Source organism: Galeopterus variegatus, unplaced genomic scaffold, assembly GCF_000696425.1.
Source record: "Galeopterus variegatus unplaced genomic scaffold, G_variegatus-3.0.2 Scaffold4674, whole genome shotgun sequence".
NCBI classification, from domain to species: Eukaryota; Metazoa; Chordata; class Mammalia; order Dermoptera; family Cynocephalidae; genus Galeopterus; species Galeopterus variegatus.
The window spans coordinates 61,309-81,299 of NW_007730785.1; the positions used below are offsets into that span (position 1 = coordinate 61,309).

The following is a 19,991-nucleotide window of genomic DNA, read 5'->3' on the forward strand; positions in this document are numbered from 1 at the left end:
CAAGCACTATGCACATAGGGGCTTTTCTTGATCACCCATTACTGTTCACAGCCCCACCACCCCCCTTACATCACCGTTTTGTTTCCATTAGAACACAATATTTGAAATTAGCTTGTCCATTTTATTCATCGTGGCATTCTCTATTCCTAGAACAGTATTTAGCACATAATAGGAACTCAGCCAATATTTGCTGAATTTATTGAGTGCTTGCTAAATGCCTGGTCATGTGCACGCATGTTGGGGAGGGGAGTAGTGAGTACAAACATTATCATGATATCATAGAAATTGAATAGGAAGAAAATGAAGCTGAGAGTGGGGACATCAACTGCCCATGGAGTAAAAGCTAGGGAGTCCCCAAACAGTAGAAAGCAGGATCAGCCAACTACAGAACCCAACGTACTGAGCCACTAGGCCTGTGGTTGCCAACGTGGTGGGCTACACATTTCCACTTGCCTGTCTGCAATAACACTACGGCACTTAATGAAGATGGCAATCTCTTTCTTTCCAATCTTTCAGACCATACATGGAGAAAGTCTGCACTAGGTGCTCTGTGTCTTCATCACTTCTAATACTGATGTTCTTCTTTAATGGAGAGAACAGAGCAGGTACAGGATTGGGCCAAGAGCCTTGGTAAGAAATAATATCCGGATACAATTTAGTACTCGTATCTTATATTTATTTTCACGGGTGAATTTTCTACTCCTGCCAAATGATCTCATTTCCATTTTCATGGTATGAGAAAAGGTCTTAAGTAATATATATATTTTTTGAGTCAATTTAAAATTTGCTAGGACAAGAATATGACAAACTGCTAAGAAGGGTCCCTCCTATGCAATCTCCTTATCCATAGCATCAGCTGGGTACATGGCTGCCCAGCCAGAAACTACATTTCCTAGACTCTCTTGCAGCTAGGGCTCAGTAGGGGAACTTAGGTCAGCCACCTGCCCAAGGCTCCTGGCTGGCAGCTGGCCACCAAAGCAGATCAGCTGTGAGATGGCCAAACCCATAGTACCAGCATCTGATCAACAGCTTCCCATGTGTGATCAAGTCAGTTTGGGCACTCCCAGAAGCAACAGTGCCATCTTCCTGAACTCTAGACCAGAGGGGCTGCAAACTTGAATTCAAGTGTCTAAAACCCAGACTGCCATTCCTACCATACTTCCAATGATTTCAGGAGCACCCAGTTCCCTGTATTAAATCTCTTTCTGCCTGAAGTACCTACAGTGGTCTGTGGAACTGTTACTACAGCAGGACAGCACTTTTGTGCAGATTAGCAAAAGGTGAAGAAACCCTTCTTCCTTAATGGTCTATCACCTGTTAGAAAATTGTTGAAATAAACATCCAAGTCAACAAAGTAAATGGGGGTGTGTTCTTAAAAGAGGCATCCTTGTGCAGTATACAACCTGCCTAACTGTCCATGGCAGCCCTGGGTTTCCATTTCCTGCCCTGAATGCTTATTGGGACAAAACAGAAAACTACCAAAGCAATAAACGTAACTTAAGTTTGGACAATATTACTATAACCTTCTGTGTTTTTCCAAGGTTGCAAAATGCCAAGAGGTCCAAAACCCAGGATGTGCTAATGTGGAGAGACAAGAAGCATGGAGGGCAAGAAAATAAAACAGACAAACAGTTGTGAAAAACCAAACCTTGAAAAACCATTTTAATTCCGGCCTAACAGCGCCAGGTGCAATGTCTGGGGACAGACTCTGGGTACAATGCTGTGTGGCGACCACTCACTCACACGGCTCCAAGAAGGCCCCGAAGGGGGACTTACCTTCAGGGGACTGAGCCAAGGGGAATAGGGGTGTCCCCAGAATGGGGGCAGGGACAGGCATGAGGAAAAGGAACTACTTCTTGGCAAAGGAGATCTTCATGGCGTTATTCTGGGTGATCTTAAAGCCCTGCAGGGCATCCCGAGCAGCCCCTGCCTGCACTTCATTGTCAAACTCCACAAATGCGATGTCGTGCCGCCCTGGGACCAGACGAACCTCCTTGAAGCCAGGGAACCTGAGAGAAGGGAACAACAAACCTCAGATACCCAGACTCAGCATTTCCTCCTAGCATTTTGGCAGTGGGTGATGTTAAACATCTTACAATGCACAGAACAGTCCCCCATAACAAATGAAGTTGAAAAATTCTAATGTAAACACATCATTTAATGAAAAATTTTAACATGAACATCCATGCAACCACAACCAAGACCAAGAAACAGAACACTGCAGAGCCTCTGTGTCCTTCCCCAATCGTAACCAATCCCCTGCTCCAGAAATAATCACTATTCTTACTCTTAAGACATGCTGTTTCTTTAATTTCCCTCTTCTCATTCCTTACTTCCTTCTCCATTAGGCAATCATCCTCATGTTTACTGGGTATCCTTTTTTCCATCAGTATTCTTGTAAAATACGTAGTTTTGTTGACATAGTATACATGTGGCATTTTTTTCTATTATATTCAGTTTCTCAAAATTTCCTCTCCACACTATGTAATAGAACCATCCATGTTGCTCCTTCTGTTCCTTCTAACGGCCACACAGTACACCATAGTAAGCATCAGTATTTAACCCACCCCTTCTCCCAGGTTTACCCCAACTCCCCACCACCAACACTGTGAGGAATACTCCATTCACAGCTCCTTGAGACTCACGTCAAGAATGTCTATAGGACAGATAATCAGAAGCAGATCCAGTTCACCAGGTGACTCACCCACACCCCTAACATTATTAAACAGTGAACAGTTTCTCTACACAAAGGCTGCACAGGTCTCCACCCTGTCAGCAGGGCACAAGGTTCATACATCCCCACTCCCACACATGCTACATCTAAGCCTGCTGACTTTTGCCAGTCTAGCCAGTACCCAATGGTGTCTCACTGTTGTTTCACATATACCTTGCATTGTATGTCTCCATTTTAGAGACTGGGAAAATGAGGCCCAGAGCCTAGACACCCCCCCAGCTCCCCCTAAAGGCCAGCATGCCCTGGCCAGAATGACCCCTTCAGCCTCATCACCACTGTATCCCCCACAAGCTTTGGGTCCAGCTCCAGCATCCTGCTTTGGCACCTTTGGTCGCTGTCCCTCCTGCAAAGAATTCTGAAGTCCTTTCTTGTGGTGACACTTCCTGGCCATCACCACCTTTCCCCTGCCCAGCCACAGGCCCCACTTACTGGTTGAACAGCATGGACAGCATGAGCTCGTTGGTCTCCTCTGGCAGATTGGTGAGGAACAAGATGTGATTCGGTGGATTCTCAGAAAGCTGCCGGGGAAGGAGGGGAGCCAATGAGCACAGGGGCCCTGAGTCTAGTAGAGGATCCCTCCCCTGGCTTGTATTCTTTCTAGCACTTTTACCTGACACCCCGTATGCTGTTGCCTGTTACCTGCCGCCCTGTGCCCCAAAATACTGAAGGCCCCAAAGACAGAAGAGATTTTTGTTTTGGTCACTGCTGTATCCCTAGAGTGGTGAACAGGGCCTGGTACATAAGCAGGTGCTCACCACAAGTTTACAGAATGCATCCAGATGCTGGCGACTGGTCCAGCCTCACCCTAACCTTCCAAACCTGCAACACACATGCCAATTCTTCTTCACCCCAGGGCCTGACCCCACTGCTACATCTTCACCATTCAGGAAGTTCTGCTCTAATAGCACCTCCTCAGGGGGGCTTGCCCAGACCACTCAATCTAAAATAGCCACCCCCATCAGTTCCGTCCTATTCCTGTATTCTATTTATATGATACCTCAAGGGGACTAGACACTTACAGGCTGGGCAGGTGGCATCTGCCCTGGCATAAGCTGCTGCGGGGGCATGGCCCCCGGTGGGATTTGGCCAGGTGCTAGGCCTGGCGGTGGGATCATGCCAGGGGGTGGCATATAGGGAGGCTGGCCCGGCATGTGGTGCATGATTCGGGGTGCCTGAGTCATTGGTGGCATGCCCTGTGGAGAAAGGAGAGCAGGACTGAGCCGTCGGCAGGTGGGAAAAGTCATCCTTATGGTGTCCACAGGAGGCAGAGGAGAAAAGGCCATTAGAGAAAACCCAGGGGGAGAGACACCAGGAGAAAGACCCAGACTTGTAAAGAAGCGAAAAAGGTACCCAAATAAAGCCAAATGGAGCAAAACAGACCCAGGGTCAAGAGGGACATTAAGTCAAAAAGAATAAAATAATAATAATAATAAGATATAGAAATTATAGTGTGACCCAACTTTCTTTACAGATGTATGCATAAAAAAAAGACTGAAGGAAAAAAGCAAAATATTAGCAACTGTTCATTCAAAGGGGTGGAATTATATACTGTAATAAGCATGCTGTATGTTTGCTTCTAAAAGTAAACTCTAAGGGAAAAAAAAAAAAAAATCAAAGAAACAGACCCAGACACCTAGTGAGAAAAAAGACAGTGGAAGGCAGAAATGAAAAGGGAGGGTCAGGCCAGGTGCAGAAAGAAATGGGTGGTGGTGAGGGGAAGAGGGAAGACAGCCCCATGGCCCACAGCACACACAGGGATCTCAACCTGAAGAGTCAAATGTGGACAGAAAGGTGGATGTGGGAAGGAGAGTGGTAACAACAGAGAAGCCCAACAGCAGCCCAGACACCATCGCCAACTTGAGAGAAAGTGAGAGTTAGCATCAAATAGAGCATAACCCAGGCAGAGAGCCATGGGACTGAGGGACTCACGAGAGCCAGAGAGAGACATGGAGACTCAGAGACCTAAGGAGTGAGTCCAACTCATCCATCTTTTCTTTTGTACTTAGCATTTTTTGTGTTAAGATAAAGATATTGGGCTGGCCTGTGGCTCACTCGGGAGAGTGCGGTGCTTTTAACACCAAGGCCACGGGTTCGGATCCTATATACGAATGGCCGGTTCGCTCAATGGCTGAGCGTGGTGTTGGCAACACCAAGTCTAGGGTTAAGATCCCCTTACCAGCCATCTTTAAAAAAAAAAGATAAAGATATTTTCCTGTTTTCTTATTGTGTTAGTTGCCACATTCAGGTCTATGATTCATCTCAAGTTAATTTTCACATATAATTTGAGGTAAGGTTAATTTTTTCCCTTACAGATATCCAACTGCCCAGCACCATTAACTAGGGGAAAAAAGTCCTTTCCCCACTGAACTGCTGTGGTGGCATATGTGTGAGGGTGTTTCTAGACTCTTTATTCTGCCCCATTGGTCCATCTTCCTACTCTTATGCCAACAGCACATCACCCTGATTGCTGGAGCTTTAGAACAAGTCTTCAGGCTGGCCCGTGGCTCACTTTGGAGAGTGTGGTGCTGACAACACAAGTCAAGGGTTAAGATCCCCTTACCAGTCATCTTTAAAAAAAAAAAAATTAAAAAAAGAAAAGAACAAATCTTCACCCGTAGTCATGCAGGTGCCTCAGCTTTATTTATTCTTCCCCTCTGCCTTGGCCTTGCCTTTCCAGGCATTTAGAAAGAGCCAGTCAGTGTCTACCAAAATTCCTGTTAACATTTTGATCGCAATCATGCTGAATCTTAGAACAATTTGAAGAGAAATGACCTCATAACACAATACTGGGTCTTCCCATCTACTGCTGGGGTCTCCAATTTCTCCCAGCAATGTCTATAGTTTCAGGGTAGCAATTTTGCACACCTTTTGTTGGATATACTCAATGTCAAGTCTACTTGTTTGTTACTAACATATAGAAAAAAATTGATTTTTTTTTTCATATTAATCTTATATCCAGTGACCTTTCTAAATTAAATTCACTTATTAATCCTAAGAATTAGTTGGTAGATTCTCCTGGATTTTCTATATAGACATTGACTTAAAAGACACAGATAGGAAAATCAAGGTTAAGAAGAGAGAGAAACCATGAGACAGACATGGAGAAAGAAATACCTTGAGACACATGCAGACAGGGAACAGGCATTTCAAGTGGAGATACCATCACCCAGGTGCTCAACCTGCGCCCCCCTCCACGCCCCCGCCAAGAGAGACGAGAGACAGACACAAAATCTCTGTAAGGAAACAGGAGGGGTCTGAATTCCCAACAAGAGAACTCTCCTCGCCCTGCCTGCAAGCCAGGTCACGTGGCTGAAGAAGGCCTGGTTGTGAGAGGGTTGCATCTCTGGGCCTTGGCTTACCGGGACAGGACCCTGGACGGCCCCCACCACGGGGGCGGCTGCCCCACCCTGCACAGCCTTCTTGGCAGCTGGGGTCTCCTGACTCTTAGGCTTCCTCTTCTCCCGCTTGCGATCCCGCTCCACAAAGGTGCCCTTCATCTTGGCAATGATATCCGAATCAGTCTTGGCATATTGGATGCGCTACCAAACAGATAGCAGAAGGGTTAAAAGTGTGGACTTCAGAGCCAAACTGCCTTTGAAGACTGGTTCAAAATCTGACCTTACAAGGAGCTTGCTGAGAAATGTTACAGAAATCACCTGGCCTCAACTTCCTCATCTGTAAAATGGGGATTATATCATTTCCCACTTCAAAGGACTGTTGTAAGGACTCAATGAGTTAAGGTGCTTGAAACAATACCTGACACATAGTAAGCCCTCAGTAGATAGGTTGTTGGTATTTTTAAGGGAAGATGGGAGAGCCCTGAGAATCAGGCCAAAGGCAGAAGCCTGAAGAGCTAATGTTGGGACAGGATCACTATGCAGGGCTCCTTCTATCACACGACAACAGAGTTCTGTCTTCCAGGTTAAATCTCATTCATTCAGCTGTTTACACAGATGCCTACCAGATGGCAGGCCCCATGTAGACTCTGGGAGCACAGCGATGAGCAAAACAGACAAAAAAGACCCTGTCTTCATGAAGCTTAATCAGTAGGGGAAAGTATGATAAAGAAGACTGAGAAGTGGATGCGAAGCGTTGAGAAGTGAAACTTTCAGATAGGTAGCCAGTTACTGAGGTGACATCTGTGCAGAAGCATGAAGGGAGGGAGGGAGCGAGCCATGAAGACATCTGGGGAAAGAGCCTTCTAGCAAAGGGAACAGCCATCAGAAAAGCCAAGTCCTGCATGGCATGTTCATGGAACGGCAAAGAGCCTAAAGTGGATGAGAGGGAGGGAGGAGGTAACGTCACAGAGACAACAGAGGACCCTAGTGAGGATGTTATCCTTTCCTGAGGAAGCTGGGAGCCATGGAGTGTTGTGAGCAGGGGTGGTGATGTGCTCTCACTCATGTCTTGCAAGCAGCACTGTGACTGTGGTATGCAGAATAGCCTGGGGGGAGCAGGGGTCGAAGTAGGGAGAGCAGTAAGCAGGCTGTTGCCATTGTCCTGACAAGGGAAGGTGGTGGCCGGGACCAGGTCAGCAGTAGGGGAGGAGTGAGAAGTAGGCATCCAGTAGACATGTTTTTAAGGTAGAGTTGACAGGATTTCCTGACAAAATCCACACATATCTGAGCATTTGATGTGGTCCAGGCAGTGATTTGGAGGTAAAACCAAGAGAGGAGGGTAACATGAAAAGACTTATGATTTTTATACCCCTAAAGCTAATTCCTAGATGCTCGAGAAAGGCAATTGCAAGATGCGGCAACTCTGAGCTCGCATACTCAGAGGTGACAAAAGGTTCCTTCTTCTCCAGACCAGAGGGAGGTGACAGGAGGCTCAGCTGTCCCTGGGGCCCACTGCCTTCCACATGATCTGCCTTCATATGGAGGTGACCTGCCTGGGACCTGCACACACTGAGACTTACTGTCACCTCCCCAAGGGAGTTGGTTCAAGGAGGCACATTCAAATTAGGTGAAACTCAAAAATTGACTGGGGTAGGGGCCGGCCCGGTGGCGCACTGGATAGTGCGCCGCTTGAGAAGCATGGCGGCGCTCCCGCCCAAGGGTTCGGATCCCACATACGGACCGGTTCCCGCTCACTGGCTGAGCGAGGCGCGGGAAGCAACACCGAGGGTTGCGATCCCGTTGCCGGTCCCCGGTCCGGTACGGGGGCAACACTGAGGGTTGCGATCCGTTGCCGGACACGGAAAAAGACAAAAGACAAAAAAAAAAAAAAAAAAAATTGACTGGGGTAGTGAGAGAAAAGGCCCAAATAAAGAACAAAAGATGCCTGCCAGTGATATGTCAGGAATTCTAGTTCAGGGCAAGGACTTTAAGCCACTCTTCACCTCCTACTGACTGCAGTCCCCTGGGCAGTCTACTTGGCTTCTTAAGTATCTGCAATTCATCCTTCCTACCAGCCCACAGCCTCTGCGATCCGTTGCCGGACACGGAAAAAGACAAAAAGACAAAAAGACAAAAAGACAAAAAAAACTGGGGTAGTGAGAGAAAAGGCCCAAATAAAGAACAAAAGATGCCTGCCAGTGATATGTCAGGAATTCTAGTTCAGGGCAAGGACTTTAAGCCACTCTTCACCTCCTACTGACTGCAGTCCCCTGGGCAGTCTACTTGGCTTCTTAAGTATCTGCAATTCATCCTTCCTACCAGCCCACAGCCTCTGCGATCCGTTGCCGGACACGGAAAAAGACAAAAAGACAAAAAGACAAAAAGACAAAAAAAAAAAAAAGCTCTTGGTTATCTCTGGGCCTTAGTCCACACTGTCCCTCTGCCTAAACACTCTCCCTCTCTTCCCACAGCTAACTCTTCTCCTCCTTCAAGTCTCACCTCATCCAAAAAGCTCTGCCTGAACCCCTAGACTGGGTAAGGTGCCTCCCCTAAACTTCCCCAGTTCTGTGCATGTCCCCCATCCCTGCCCTGACCACTCTGTCCTTCCCCCACCCAACCCTGATCCCTGTGAGTTGTCATCACCTGAAGACAAGCATGTCTCCCCCACAGGACTGTGGGTCCAAAAGGGCAGGGCTGGGGACACCTTTGGTACTGTGTGTCCCCACACCCCCAGTACGCAGAACTGTGAATGCTAAGGAACAGCAAGAGAAACCTGCTCCCATCCTTAGGGAACTGGATTACAGGTGACAGAAGGTCCAGGCCCATCCAGTCTCCTATAGCATTTTGCACGCATGTGCGCGCACACACACAATCTCCACACACACACACACACAATCTCCACACACACACACACACTCTCTCTCTCTCTCTCTCTCTCTCTCTCTCTCTCTCTCTCTCTCCCCCCCACACACACACACCCACAATGCTCACCATGGGCTTGTCATAGAAGGGGAAACCCTGCATGGAGCGCAGGGCATTGGTGGCGCTGCTGACCTCCTTGAAAATGACAAAGGCCTGGCCCCTCATCTTCAGGCTCCGTGATACCAGGATATCCAGGATCTGTCCAAACTGGGAGAAGATGGCATACAGGGACTTCTTCAGCTCTGCAGTGGGGGAGGGAAGATCCACGGGTGACCAGAGGCCTTGGCAACACATCCTGGGGCTTGAGCTCTCTTTTTTAAAGGAAACGCAGCTCAGATGGGAGGCCCTTAGCCAATTGACAGAGTACTCAAAATGCCACAGGTCAGTAATCTCTCAAGACCCAACAATAACAGCAACAGCCGAGAACCCCTCAAGTGGTTGAGCACCCTCTCCTATGAGATGTAGACAGGAACAGTACCTATCCCACAGAGTTGCTGTTTAAGGAACATGAGTACATACGTGCAAAGGTCTCAGAACAGCACCTGGCACATGGTAAATGTTCAATAAACATGAGTGCCTCTTTCCATTTCCACCAGCACTTTGACACAGGCCTGTGTGATGTGACCCTAAAAGACTTCTCCAACCCCGTCTTCTGCCCACACTCCACTTCGCTCCCTTTGTCTCTAGCTACACTGACCTCTCAAGCCCTTTCTTGGGCCACATACACTGGTTCTGCCTCAGGGCCTTTGTACTGGCTGCTCTCTCTACCTTAACATCCTTCTCCTAATGTTTAACATGGCTGCCTCCTGGTCACCCAGATCTCAGCAGAAATGCTGCCACCTCAGAGAGGGCCTCTCTGACTACCGTATTTAAATGCCCCTTATGTCACTCTCCCCCTCTCCTTACCATACTTGCTTTTCCTTCTAGGCATTTTCCATCTCCTGACATTTATTTGTATCTGTCTCTCCTTCTGAAGAGTTATAAGCCCATCCAATTTGTTTTCTGAAATATTCCCATTCCTAGAGCAGACTCCAGCACACAAACATCTCCACCAACAGTTATGAATAAAGGATACTATTAAGTGCTTCATGGAAATAACTACACTAAGTCCTCACAACAACCCCATGAGATGGCAAGTATGTCCCAATTTTACTAAGATGGAAACAGGCTCTCAGAGGATTTGTCACTAGCCCACAGAGAGTATCCTGAGGGCCCTGGGAAGGATGTGGCAGAGCCAGGACCACAACCCAAGCCCATTAGAACCCAATACACCTCCCCAGCTCACCAGCAAAACCATCTCACTTGACAAGCAGGATTCAAGCTAAACAAAGAAAGGCCCCTTTCACCACCCAGGCATGAAATAGGGTTCCAATATTGCACGCAAAGATAGCCAAGACACAGCTGCTCAGTGAAAAAGAGACTCAAAGAATAAAGGAGAAAATGTTTGTGTGTTGGGGGTGAAGACAAGGTTTAAAGGTGTTTTCAAGCAATTAGCCAAAAATTCTCCTCGTGATGACATTTCTGGTTTTCCTCTCCATGATCCATCCTCAGGAACCTAGTTCAGACCTCAGTTATGCCATTGGACTTTGGGCCTCTCCCCACTCTCCAGCCTCCCTTCTTGCCCCCTCAAGTTTACCCTCCACACCTGGAAAGATCTTCCACAAGGGACACAAGGGAGCAGCCTGGCTCATTGTTCATCAGGACAAAGTCCAATGGCTCACCCTGTGTAGCCATCAGGACACTGCTCATTGGAAGTTTCTCCATAATTCATAGGCCTCTAGGTCTCAGGCACACAGAACTATTTGTAGTTCCCAGAATGCCCTGGGCTCCTTTGCCCTAAACATTTGCACAAGCTGGCCCAAGTTAGGACCCCTCACTGTAACATAAATACTGCTTCCTCTACCTTGAAGGCTTTTCCAAAATGTCTCCTTTTCTATGATTCTGAATGAATCCCTCCTTCTTTCTAGGCTCCCAATCCCAGCCCTGACCATTTTGCCTGTGCTTCCCCCATCAGGGCCCTAACTACTCTGGCCTGTCACCATCTGGTGGAATAGGAACAGAACTCTCAGTCACCAGTGTGTCCCTAGCACTGCCCAGCACTGGCTGGGCACCACACTCTAAAAGCATACACAGAATTTACATCCCTGGTTTTGTTTTCAACAGCAACTTTACTGGTAACCTCTAACTCAATGTCGAAAAACTCCTTTGGTTCTCCTGACAATCTTCTTGAAATGAAATAAGAGCTAACACTTGCATAGCCCTTACTAACTTTCAGGTACCATAAAAAGCACTGCTTGGAGGCTTAGCTCATTTAAGCCTTACAATATCCATGCAAAGAAAGTATTATAATTTTGCCCAGGGCTGGCTGGTCAGCCCAGTTGGTTAGAGCGTGGTGCTAACACCAAGGTCCATGATTCAACCTCTGAACCGGCCAGCTGGAGAAAGAAAGTAAAGGAAAGAGAGAAGAGGGAAGGAAGGAAAGATGGGAAGGGAAAAGAAAAGAAAAGAAAGCTGAATTCCAGACTAGTGGCCTCAATCACTTTCCGTGCCACATGACCTTGGACAAATCACATCGCCCTTGAGTCTCAGTTTCCTAATCTAAGAAAAGGGAATAACAACAGCTTCTTTCTACAGGCTTGTTGTGAGAATTAAATGTAATCAAGATTTACACAAAAGTGCACAGATCAGCCCCTGGTACACAATATTAGCCATAGTTATTATCGTACATTTTCATCGTGGGCTGATCACTGAGAACACCAGTGACCAAGAAAGCTCCAGTCCCTGCCCTCACAGGCCACTGGTGAGAGAGCCTCATGACAGTCCAAAGACATCAGGAATTGATGGGGGATTCCCAGGGCCTAGGGAAAGTCTGGGGCAGCCACCCGAGGGGAGAGGCGATGGGGAAGGCCTCCTGGAGGAGAGGTCCTGTGAGGGGAAACCTTGAAGGGTGCGCAACAGTGACCAGGTTAAAAGGCAGAAAATAAGAGAAACTTAAGCAGTGTGAACACAGAAGCAGCAGCATGTGCAAAAGCCAAGGGGTTAACTCTTCAGTCTGGCTGAAGGAAAAGGCTGAGAAAAAGAGGATGCTGGGGCCAGCTCGCGCAGGATCGCCTGGAGTCCGGACTATCCCGAGAACTCACCATCCTTCTTGATCTTCTCATTGAGGTTGTTGATATAAATAGTGTGGTTGGGGCGGGTCTCGGGAACTGCCATGGAGCGGAGTGCTGAGGTAGGCTTAAAAAAGGAAAAAGGTAACTTTAGCCCTGGGTTTCACCAAACCCTCTGTCCCAACGCTGGCTTGACGGGCTGCTCAGGGATCTCCCTTCCAAGAGGAAGTCAGGTAAGACCGGAGTGAGTGGGAGAGGCAAGCACAGCTTCAGCAACGAAGTGCGCGCAAGATGCCGCTCCTCCTGCCCGCGTGGTGAGGGAACCTCCAGAGTTTTACTACGAGTCCCAGGATGCTCTACGAGACCCAGTAGGCCGAGCATCCTGAATGGCGATTCCCATTGGCCCACGAGCCCAAAGGGCAGCCGGGAGAAAAACTCGGATGTAGAGCCAGTTAAGAAAGGATGGGCGCGTTTCGGGCCGCCTGGCCTCGCGCAGCAAGGAAGTTTCCGAAACCGAAGCGCGGGAAGGCCCGGACACCAAACACTCCGCCCTCTCGGGGCCGATGGCTACCTGCGCCCAAGGATACCTACCGGCAGGGATGCAGCTCTCGCAAGCCGAGCCTGCTACGTTCCTGAGGCCGGACCACAAAGCTTCCTCTCCGGGCCCCGCCTTTTCCTTTCTTCAAGCCAATCCTCTCGCGGAAACTGAGTAGTTTGACCAATCAGAGTAAGTCTTGTCCGTGAGCTCAGATATTGCCAATCAAAATGACACTGGGTTCCCGCCGAGGCAGAAAACGCCCCCTGCAAGCACTCCACCTTTACCCACGCCCGGCCCTACGGGCCAATCAGTGAAGATAACGAGTTTTGTGCCAATTGGGACGCGGCTTGCGCTGCGGCCTCTTCCGGAAGGGGTCATTTGGAAGCCCCACTTCTTCCCCCTTCTCCTTGCGTTCTTGTCACGTGATTGCTAAAGGGGCGGGCACAGCTTGCGTTCTGTCACGTGATATGGGAGAAGTGCTGTGCCCGGCCGCCATTTTGCGGGAGAGGAAGGCGAGTTTTGTTTCCCGACTGCTTTTTCTATCGGCGCGGTATCGCGGCTCCCTTTGGCCTCCGATCTCTACGCCTTCTCCAAACCACAGACGTTTCCTGTTGCTCTCTGATTCCAGGACCTTCTCCACAACTAGGCCACTTTCCCTGCCAGGTGTCCTTTTAGACTTGACCTCTGACTCAAAGGTCAGCTCAAGGTGATGTGAGGGGTAGCCTAAGTTTCCTCAGTCTTTAGCCCTGGGTCCTTAAGTCTCACCCTTTAGGAACCTTGCTACAGGCCTGAGCCTTCATATACTAAAACTGACCCACGAGTTTCTAAATCCTGCCCGGGAGAATTAGTGAACAACGCCCTCCCTGAGCCTCCCAGCACAACACAGCCCGCCCCAGCCTCATACACAAACCCGATTCCAGATATAAGGACCCCACCCTGTTAAACTCCAGATCCTTTATGACTTGAGTCAGCCCCAGTCCCTGCTCCCATGGTTTCAAAATTTTAGCCCTGGTTTTTTCAGACCCACTGCTCAACCCCCAAATCCTGGAACTCCGCTCCAAAACCTTTAAAATTTCTGTCCCTGAGAACAACCCTTTACCTCTCCCATTCTGAACCCTTCAACCTGCCTGTAGACCCCAAAATGACTTCTCCATGCTGCCATCCCCCAGACCCCCCAATCCCTCCTCCAAGAACCCCTGCACCCATAATTCCATCTCTTCCTCGGAACTTAGCTTTTCCACCAGCTCCCTCGAGTCTGCAGGCCCCTATTCCTCCACCGCCCCCATTGCCTCTTCCACCCCCTGCCATGGGTGCTGCTCCTCCTCACGTCTTCGGCCTGGAGAAAAGCCGGCTCCTGAAGGAGGCCTTGGAGAAAGCCAGCCCAGTCCCTAAGGGCAGAGAAGATGTGAAGAGGCTCCTGAAGCTGCACAAGGACCGGTAGGGTCTCCATTTCCCCAGATCACTTAAGCCATTTTTCTCTTGTTTTCCCATTTCTTCACGGCTAACCAGCCTTACTACCTCAGTTTCCTGTCTAGACCCCTTCAGCGGCGGTGTGCTTCCAGCAATGAAGAAAGCTGCCTTCATAAATGCCTAGTCCAGTGGGGGAGGCAGACCCTCCACCCCACCAAACGGTGACAGCCCAGAGTGGTCAGGGCTGACATGACAGAGCCCGGAGCGGGTGTGTGATCCAGGCTGGGGGGTTATGGGGTCTTCCTGGAGAAGGGGAGCCCTGAGTGCTGTTGAGCAAGTTGTGCAGGGCATACGTGATGAGAGTAAACAGCTTGTGCAGAGGCCCAGAGTGAAATGAGGACATATTCTTTTCAAGAAACTGCAAACAGTTCTTTAACGTGACAGAAGTGGCAAAGTTGGGGCTGGGAAGGTGAGCAAGAACCAAGGTGGGAGGCTACCCCTGGGGAGTGGAGATCATCAGACTGGAGTCCAGGGAGCCCTGCAGGGAGGGAAGGTGGGAGGGGGGCTAGAACTGGGCTGGGGCTGTGGGGACCCAGTTTAACGGATGCTTGGCTGAGAGGAGGAGGGAAAGTGATTTGCCCAGACTCATGAAGTAACTCCAAGCTCTCTGGACACTTGTGTAATCTGCTCTAAATGCCCAGCCCCCTTGAGGCAAATTCAATGCAAATAACATGTGTTATTGCATGCTCAGCATATGTCAGGCAATGTTTGAAGTATTTTTAAGTATTAATTTATTTAATACTCTCAGCTTCTCCAAGAGGAAGGAATATTATTGGCTCATTTTCCAGATGAGAAAATTGAGGCTCATAGAGGTGAAGTCACAGTGCAAAGAAGATGAGAGTCCAATCCATGGGCCGGCCTGTGGCTCACTCGGGAGAGTGTGGTGCTGATAACACCAAGGCCACGGGTTCGGATCCCATATAGGGATGGCCGGTTAGCTCACTGGGTGAGCGTGGTGCTGACAACACCAAGTCAAGGATTAAGATCCCCTTACCGGTCATCTTTTTAAAAAAAAAAAAAAAAGAAGATGAGAGTCCAATCCCTGGGCCGGCCTGTGGCTCACTCGGGAGAGTGTGGCGCTGACAACACCAAGTCAAGGATTAAGATCCCCTTACCGGTCATCTTTTTAAAAAAAAAAAAAAAAGAAGATGAGAGTCCAATCCCTGGGCCGGCCTGTGGCTCACTCGGGAGAGTGTGGCGCTGACAACACCAAGTCAAGGATTAAGATCCCCTTACCGGTCATCTTTTTAAAAAAAAAAAAAAAAGAAGATGAGAGTCCAATCCCTGGGCCGGCCTGTGGCTCACTCGGGAGAGTGTGGCGCTGACAACACCAAGTCAAGGATTAAGATCCCCTTACCGGTCATCTTTTTAAAAAAAAAAAAAAAAAAAGAAGATGAGAGTCCAATCTGAACTCTGGCAGTGGGGTTCCATGCTTTTAACACCATGCTGTGGTATCATCTCTTTTCATCAGGAGGATGCCCCAGACTGGGAACCAGGAGCTCTGCCACCCTCCCAGCCTTGCCCTCTCATTGGCCTGGGAATGGGAATAATAAGCACATTGTCCTGAGCCCTGGGGGATGGGGATCACCAAAACAGAGTGGGCTCCCCCAGGGTGGGGCAGGTAGGGTCTGCAAAGATTCATTATCAAGGTGATTTCTTAGGCCTTAAGCATGTTGTCTGGTTTTATTCAAGGCTGAGTTAAGTAGGACATTTTCAACCTGTTTAACAGCCCAAGGAACAGACTTGAGGGGAAAGAAATCACAGAAAGAGTTTGGGTATAGACACCCCTTCAAGAAATTTCCTCTAATATATAGATCTCTCTGGCTTCTAGTTGCAAAGTTTGCACATCTGCTCTTCAATAACTGAGAGAAAGAGCAGGGAACAGGCAGACAGAGGGATAATTCCCACTGACTAGATGGGGAAACTGAGGCTCTGGGAGGGGAAGTGCCTCATCAGGAGGGAGTCAGGACTGAGCCAGGAGCAGCCCTTGGGCCGTAGGACGGACGGCCAGGCCTGTGTTCCCTTCACCACTTCTGGACACTCCATTCCCAGCCAGACCTCAAGGGCGGACTCTTGGAGCTGGTTTCCTTGTGACCTGAGTGTGACTCTGGTTCAGGTTCCGAAGTGACTTGCAGTGGATCCTCTTCTGTGCTGACCTGCCGTCCCTCATCCAAGAAGGCCCTCAGTACGTGTCCTAATGTGCAGTCCTGACCCCTTGGCCACCTTTGCTCTCTGAGCACTCACTCTGCCCTTGCTGGGCTTCGTGAGGACAGAGCTGGGAGGGCAGGGGGAACGAGTTCATCCCAGGCAGCCTGGGCAGGAGGAGGAGGAGGAGTGAGGGAGGGAAAGGAAGAACAACTTCCCATATCAGGATCCTGGGTGCATGTGTAATGAACTCCAGTGAGTGAATAAATGAACCTGGTCCATGTCTCTAACTCCACTTCAGCACCTACTCCCAGGAAGCCCAGGTGACCTCTTTCCCCACCCTCCCACTCCCAGCCTGCCAGCCCTGGGCTCAGGCCTTGGCTGTCCTCCCCTGTGAAGGGGAGTCAGGTCTTCCCACCTGGCCTTTGACGGGTGAGGTGAACTCCCCCAGGACAGCAAACCTATATCCCCATTCCAGCTTTCAGGGTAGAGGGGTCCGGTAAAGATATGCTTTAGACGTTGGATGGCTGGGCCTATCTCTCCCCAGGTGCGGGCTGGTGGCCTTGTGGATGGCAGGCACTCTCCTGTCACCCCCCAGTGGCATCCCCCTGGAGAGACTTGTGCAGGTGGCCACGGAGCGAGGCTACACGGCCCAAGGAGAGATGTTCTCTGGTGAGTTGGGTGGAGAAGGGTCTCAAGCTGGGTGCTCCACTGGTTCTTCACTAGGAGGGGACCAGAGAGGCTGGGTGGGGCAGTGCCAGATGTATGAGGGGGTTTTATTCCATTCTCCCTGCCCAGTAGAGCAGAGTCGTTACCAGATGGACTTGAGCCAGGCTGCCTGGCTTCCAAGCCCAGCTCTGCCTCCTCCTCACGGTGGCTATGGACAAGTATCTGACCCTCTTTGTGCCTTATTTTCTACATTGTACCAAGGGGTTGATAGTCACCACGAAGGTTGGGGGTGTCAATCCCCATCAAGCCTTTGGCATGGCGCCAAGCACATGGTCAGCCCCCCTCTCTGTGTGTGCTCTTACCCTGCAGTGGCTGACATGGGCAGGCTGGCCCAGGAGGTGCTGGGCTGCCAGGCCGAACTGCTCTGCGGTGGCCTGGGTGGTCCCAACAGAGACCTCGTCCTGCAGCACCTTGTCAGCGGACAGCCCCTGCTCATCCCGTATCTCAGAGCCTGGGAGGGAGTAGGGCAGGAATGGCAAAGGGTGGGTCCCGGGGCCAGGCCACAGTTTTGGTCTTAACATCAGCACCAGCTATGATGAGGACTTCAACCACGAGCCATGTCAGAGGAAGGGCCACAAGGCTCACTGGGCAGTGAGCGCAGGTGGGTCCCTCCTTTTTTGCCCCTGCACCCCTCTCCCTGGGTCTCCCTGGCCCCATCAACCCTCCTCACATTCTCACCCTTGTGCTGGTGCCTCCTTAGCCAGGCCATGCCCTCTTGAGACAGACACCAGAGCTGAGCCATCCCTGTCCCTCAGGGTACGCAGCACAGGACCTGGCAGGCAGCAGGTTCCTTGGGTGTCTGCCAGTTGGGGTATCCACAAACAGAAGCTCAGAGCACAGACTTTAGGATCAAACAGTCTGGGCTCCAGGCCAGGCCTAGCCGCTTCCAGGCTCTATGACTGAGCAAGTTCCTTCACCTCTCTGGGCCTCCTTTTCCCCATCTGGAAATTGGGTGCAAAAGTAGTACCCTCCTCATAAGGCTGCTTTGTAGGCAGAGTGCATAAAACTCTCAGAACAGTGCTTGGCATATTACATGTCTCAACAAGTGTTATCAGCATTGCCATCATCATCCCATCTACCTGAAGGATGGCTGGATTTGCACACATCAAGAGGCCTGGAACAAGGGTCCACTTGGCATCTTCATGGCAGTCTGGCCTTGAGGGCTTCTCTCCCAGCGTCTCTTCCCTGGACAGCTAGAGATGACCGGGTGATGGTGCCACCTCTTCACCTCCCCTGTGCTGACAGGCCATAAGAGGCAGGACTCAAAACGCCTACAGCTCTGGAGCCAGATGTCCTGGGTCCAAATCTCAGCCCAGCTGTGTGCATTCTGGCCCCCAGTAACTTCTCTGTAACATGGGGATGGAGGTAGCACCTACCCCGGAGGGCTGGGAGGGCGTGGAATTCAGTGTGCCCAGCACCTAGTCAGGGCTCAGTCAACTGCTGCTCACATCCTCCTTTCCCCTAGGGGTGCTCCTGGGCGTGCAGGATTTGCCAAGCCTTGGCTACAGTGAGGATCCTGAGCTGCCAGGGCTGTTCTACCCAGTGCCTGGCATGCCCTGCCAGCCACCATCCCTGCCAGAGGAGGGCATCCCAGGAGCTGTCTACCTCCTCTCCAAGCAGGGCAAGAGTTGGCACTACCAGCTGTGGGACTATGATCAAGTCCGGGATAGCAACCTGCAGCTGACAGACTTCTCACCCTCACGGGCCAACGATGGCCGGGCGTATGTGGTGCCTGCTGGTGGAGTGCGGGCTGGCCTCTGTGGCCAGGCCCTGCTCCTCAGACAGTGAGATTTCAGCCACTAGCCAAAGTTGGGGCCCTGGGTTGCAGCCTGGCTCTGTCACCATTTGAAGAGTGTCTCAGCTTCTCCCTCTGTGCCACTGCCCATAGGTTTGGGCTGGAATTCTGAGGGCCTCCTGCACAGAGACCCTTCATCAGGGTCACCCCCATCAATCACGTATCAATCCTGGTCATCGTCCCAACTCCCCACCCCCTTCACTGTTGAGTACCGACTAAACCTTTCTCCAGGGAGAGACTGACAACTCAGACCTCATGACCTGTCCACATGAATGTTGTGTCCCTCCATTTCTCACTAGGGATGAACTCTCACAAACCACTGTCCCCTTACTGGACCTTTGCAAGAGCCTGCTGTTCTTCCTCCCACCCCCACCTGCTCACAGGGCAGGGACTACACTCTTCCTCTCCACAGCTCACCTCTCCTTAGCCCAGGCTGTTCTTCCTCACGCTTTCTGCCTGCTAGCTGTACTGGCCTTTCAGGTCCCTGGAGTGTGGTACCTGCCCCCACCCCTGCAGCACTCTGCTAAAGATTGCTCCTTAACTTCTCCATCTTGGCTCAGGTATCACTTCCTCAGGAAGATTCCCTCAGCCCCAGACCAGGCACCCTTCCCCCACCTTATTTTTCTTGGGGGGGTGGGAGGGTTAAGTCCCACCTGGGAGCACTTATGTGTGCCAACCCTTTTACTGGTGTCAGCTCTTGAAATCCTTCAGTCCTGTAAGGGAGGTGCTAGATTCCCACCATTTGACAGATGGCAAGACTGAGGTCTGGAGAAGTAGAGTCACTGGCCTAAGGTCACACAGCTGGTAAGTGGCAGGGTAGGATTGAAGCCAGGTAGGAAGCGTCTAGCCACAGCCAGGCTATCTCCTGGCTGCCTGAACTTCGTCATGGTGCTGACCACAGACTGTTTTTTCTACCCACCTATACAGACATATATACAGTATATATAGTGAGCATGTGTGATTATGAGTTTAATGAATACTTGTCACTTCCACTCTGAAAGGGGGGGAACAAGACTTTCTTGGTCACTGCTATGTCCCTAGGTCCTAGGAAAGTGTCTCATTTAGGGTAACTGTACAGTGTAGTGTTTCTAGCCAGTGAATGAGATAAAGAGGAGGCATGACTCCCATCCCAACCCTGATCATTCTGCCCGTGCTGCCCACATCCCAGCCCTGATTCTTCAGGTGGCACTGTCCTGGGACCCCCCCCCCCCCC

At 50.3% G+C, this 19,991-nt stretch overlaps 2 protein-coding genes across 6 annotated transcripts; one reads left to right on the forward strand and one right to left on the reverse strand.

Moving 5' to 3' along the window:
- Window positions 1-1,632: 1,632 nt before the first annotated feature.
- On the reverse strand, window positions 1,633-12,826 carry SNRPA (small nuclear ribonucleoprotein polypeptide A). Of its 2 annotated transcripts, XM_008588099.1 has the most exons (7): window positions 12,693-12,826; window positions 12,135-12,228; window positions 9,064-9,236; window positions 6,094-6,273; window positions 3,754-3,927; window positions 3,164-3,252; window positions 1,633-2,009 (listed from the first exon to the last, which is right to left on the reverse strand). In XM_008588099.1, the coding sequence occupies exons 2-7, from the start codon at window positions 12,205-12,207 to the stop codon at window positions 1,850-1,852; spliced, it is 849 nt and encodes a 282-aa protein (XP_008586321.1). In that variant the 5' UTR covers window positions 12,208-12,228; window positions 12,693-12,826; the 3' UTR covers window positions 1,633-1,849. The 2 variants fall into 2 exon arrangements, with proteins under 2 accessions (XP_008586321.1, XP_008586320.1); XM_008588098.1 differs by having other exon boundaries at window positions 12,135-12,825.
- A 118-nt stretch (window positions 12,827-12,944) lies between these two features.
- LOC103603550 (chromosome unknown open reading frame, human C19orf54) lies at window positions 12,945-18,873 on the forward strand. 4 transcript variants are annotated; one of them, XM_008588101.1, is made up of 6 exons: window positions 12,945-14,076; window positions 16,226-16,294; window positions 16,802-16,926; window positions 17,293-17,422; window positions 17,514-17,584; window positions 18,449-18,873. In XM_008588101.1, the coding sequence occupies exons 1-6, from the start codon at window positions 13,781-13,783 to the stop codon at window positions 18,769-18,771; spliced, it is 1,014 nt and encodes a 337-aa protein (XP_008586323.1). In that variant the 5' UTR covers window positions 12,945-13,780; the 3' UTR covers window positions 18,772-18,873. The 4 variants fall into 4 exon arrangements, with proteins under 4 accessions (XP_008586323.1, XP_008586324.1, XP_008586325.1 ...); XM_008588104.1 differs by lacking the exon at window positions 12,945-14,076 and adding an exon at window positions 14,468-14,518; XM_008588102.1 differs by lacking the exon at window positions 16,226-16,294 and having other exon boundaries at window positions 12,946-14,076.
- Window positions 18,874-19,991: the final 1,118 nt, after the last annotated feature.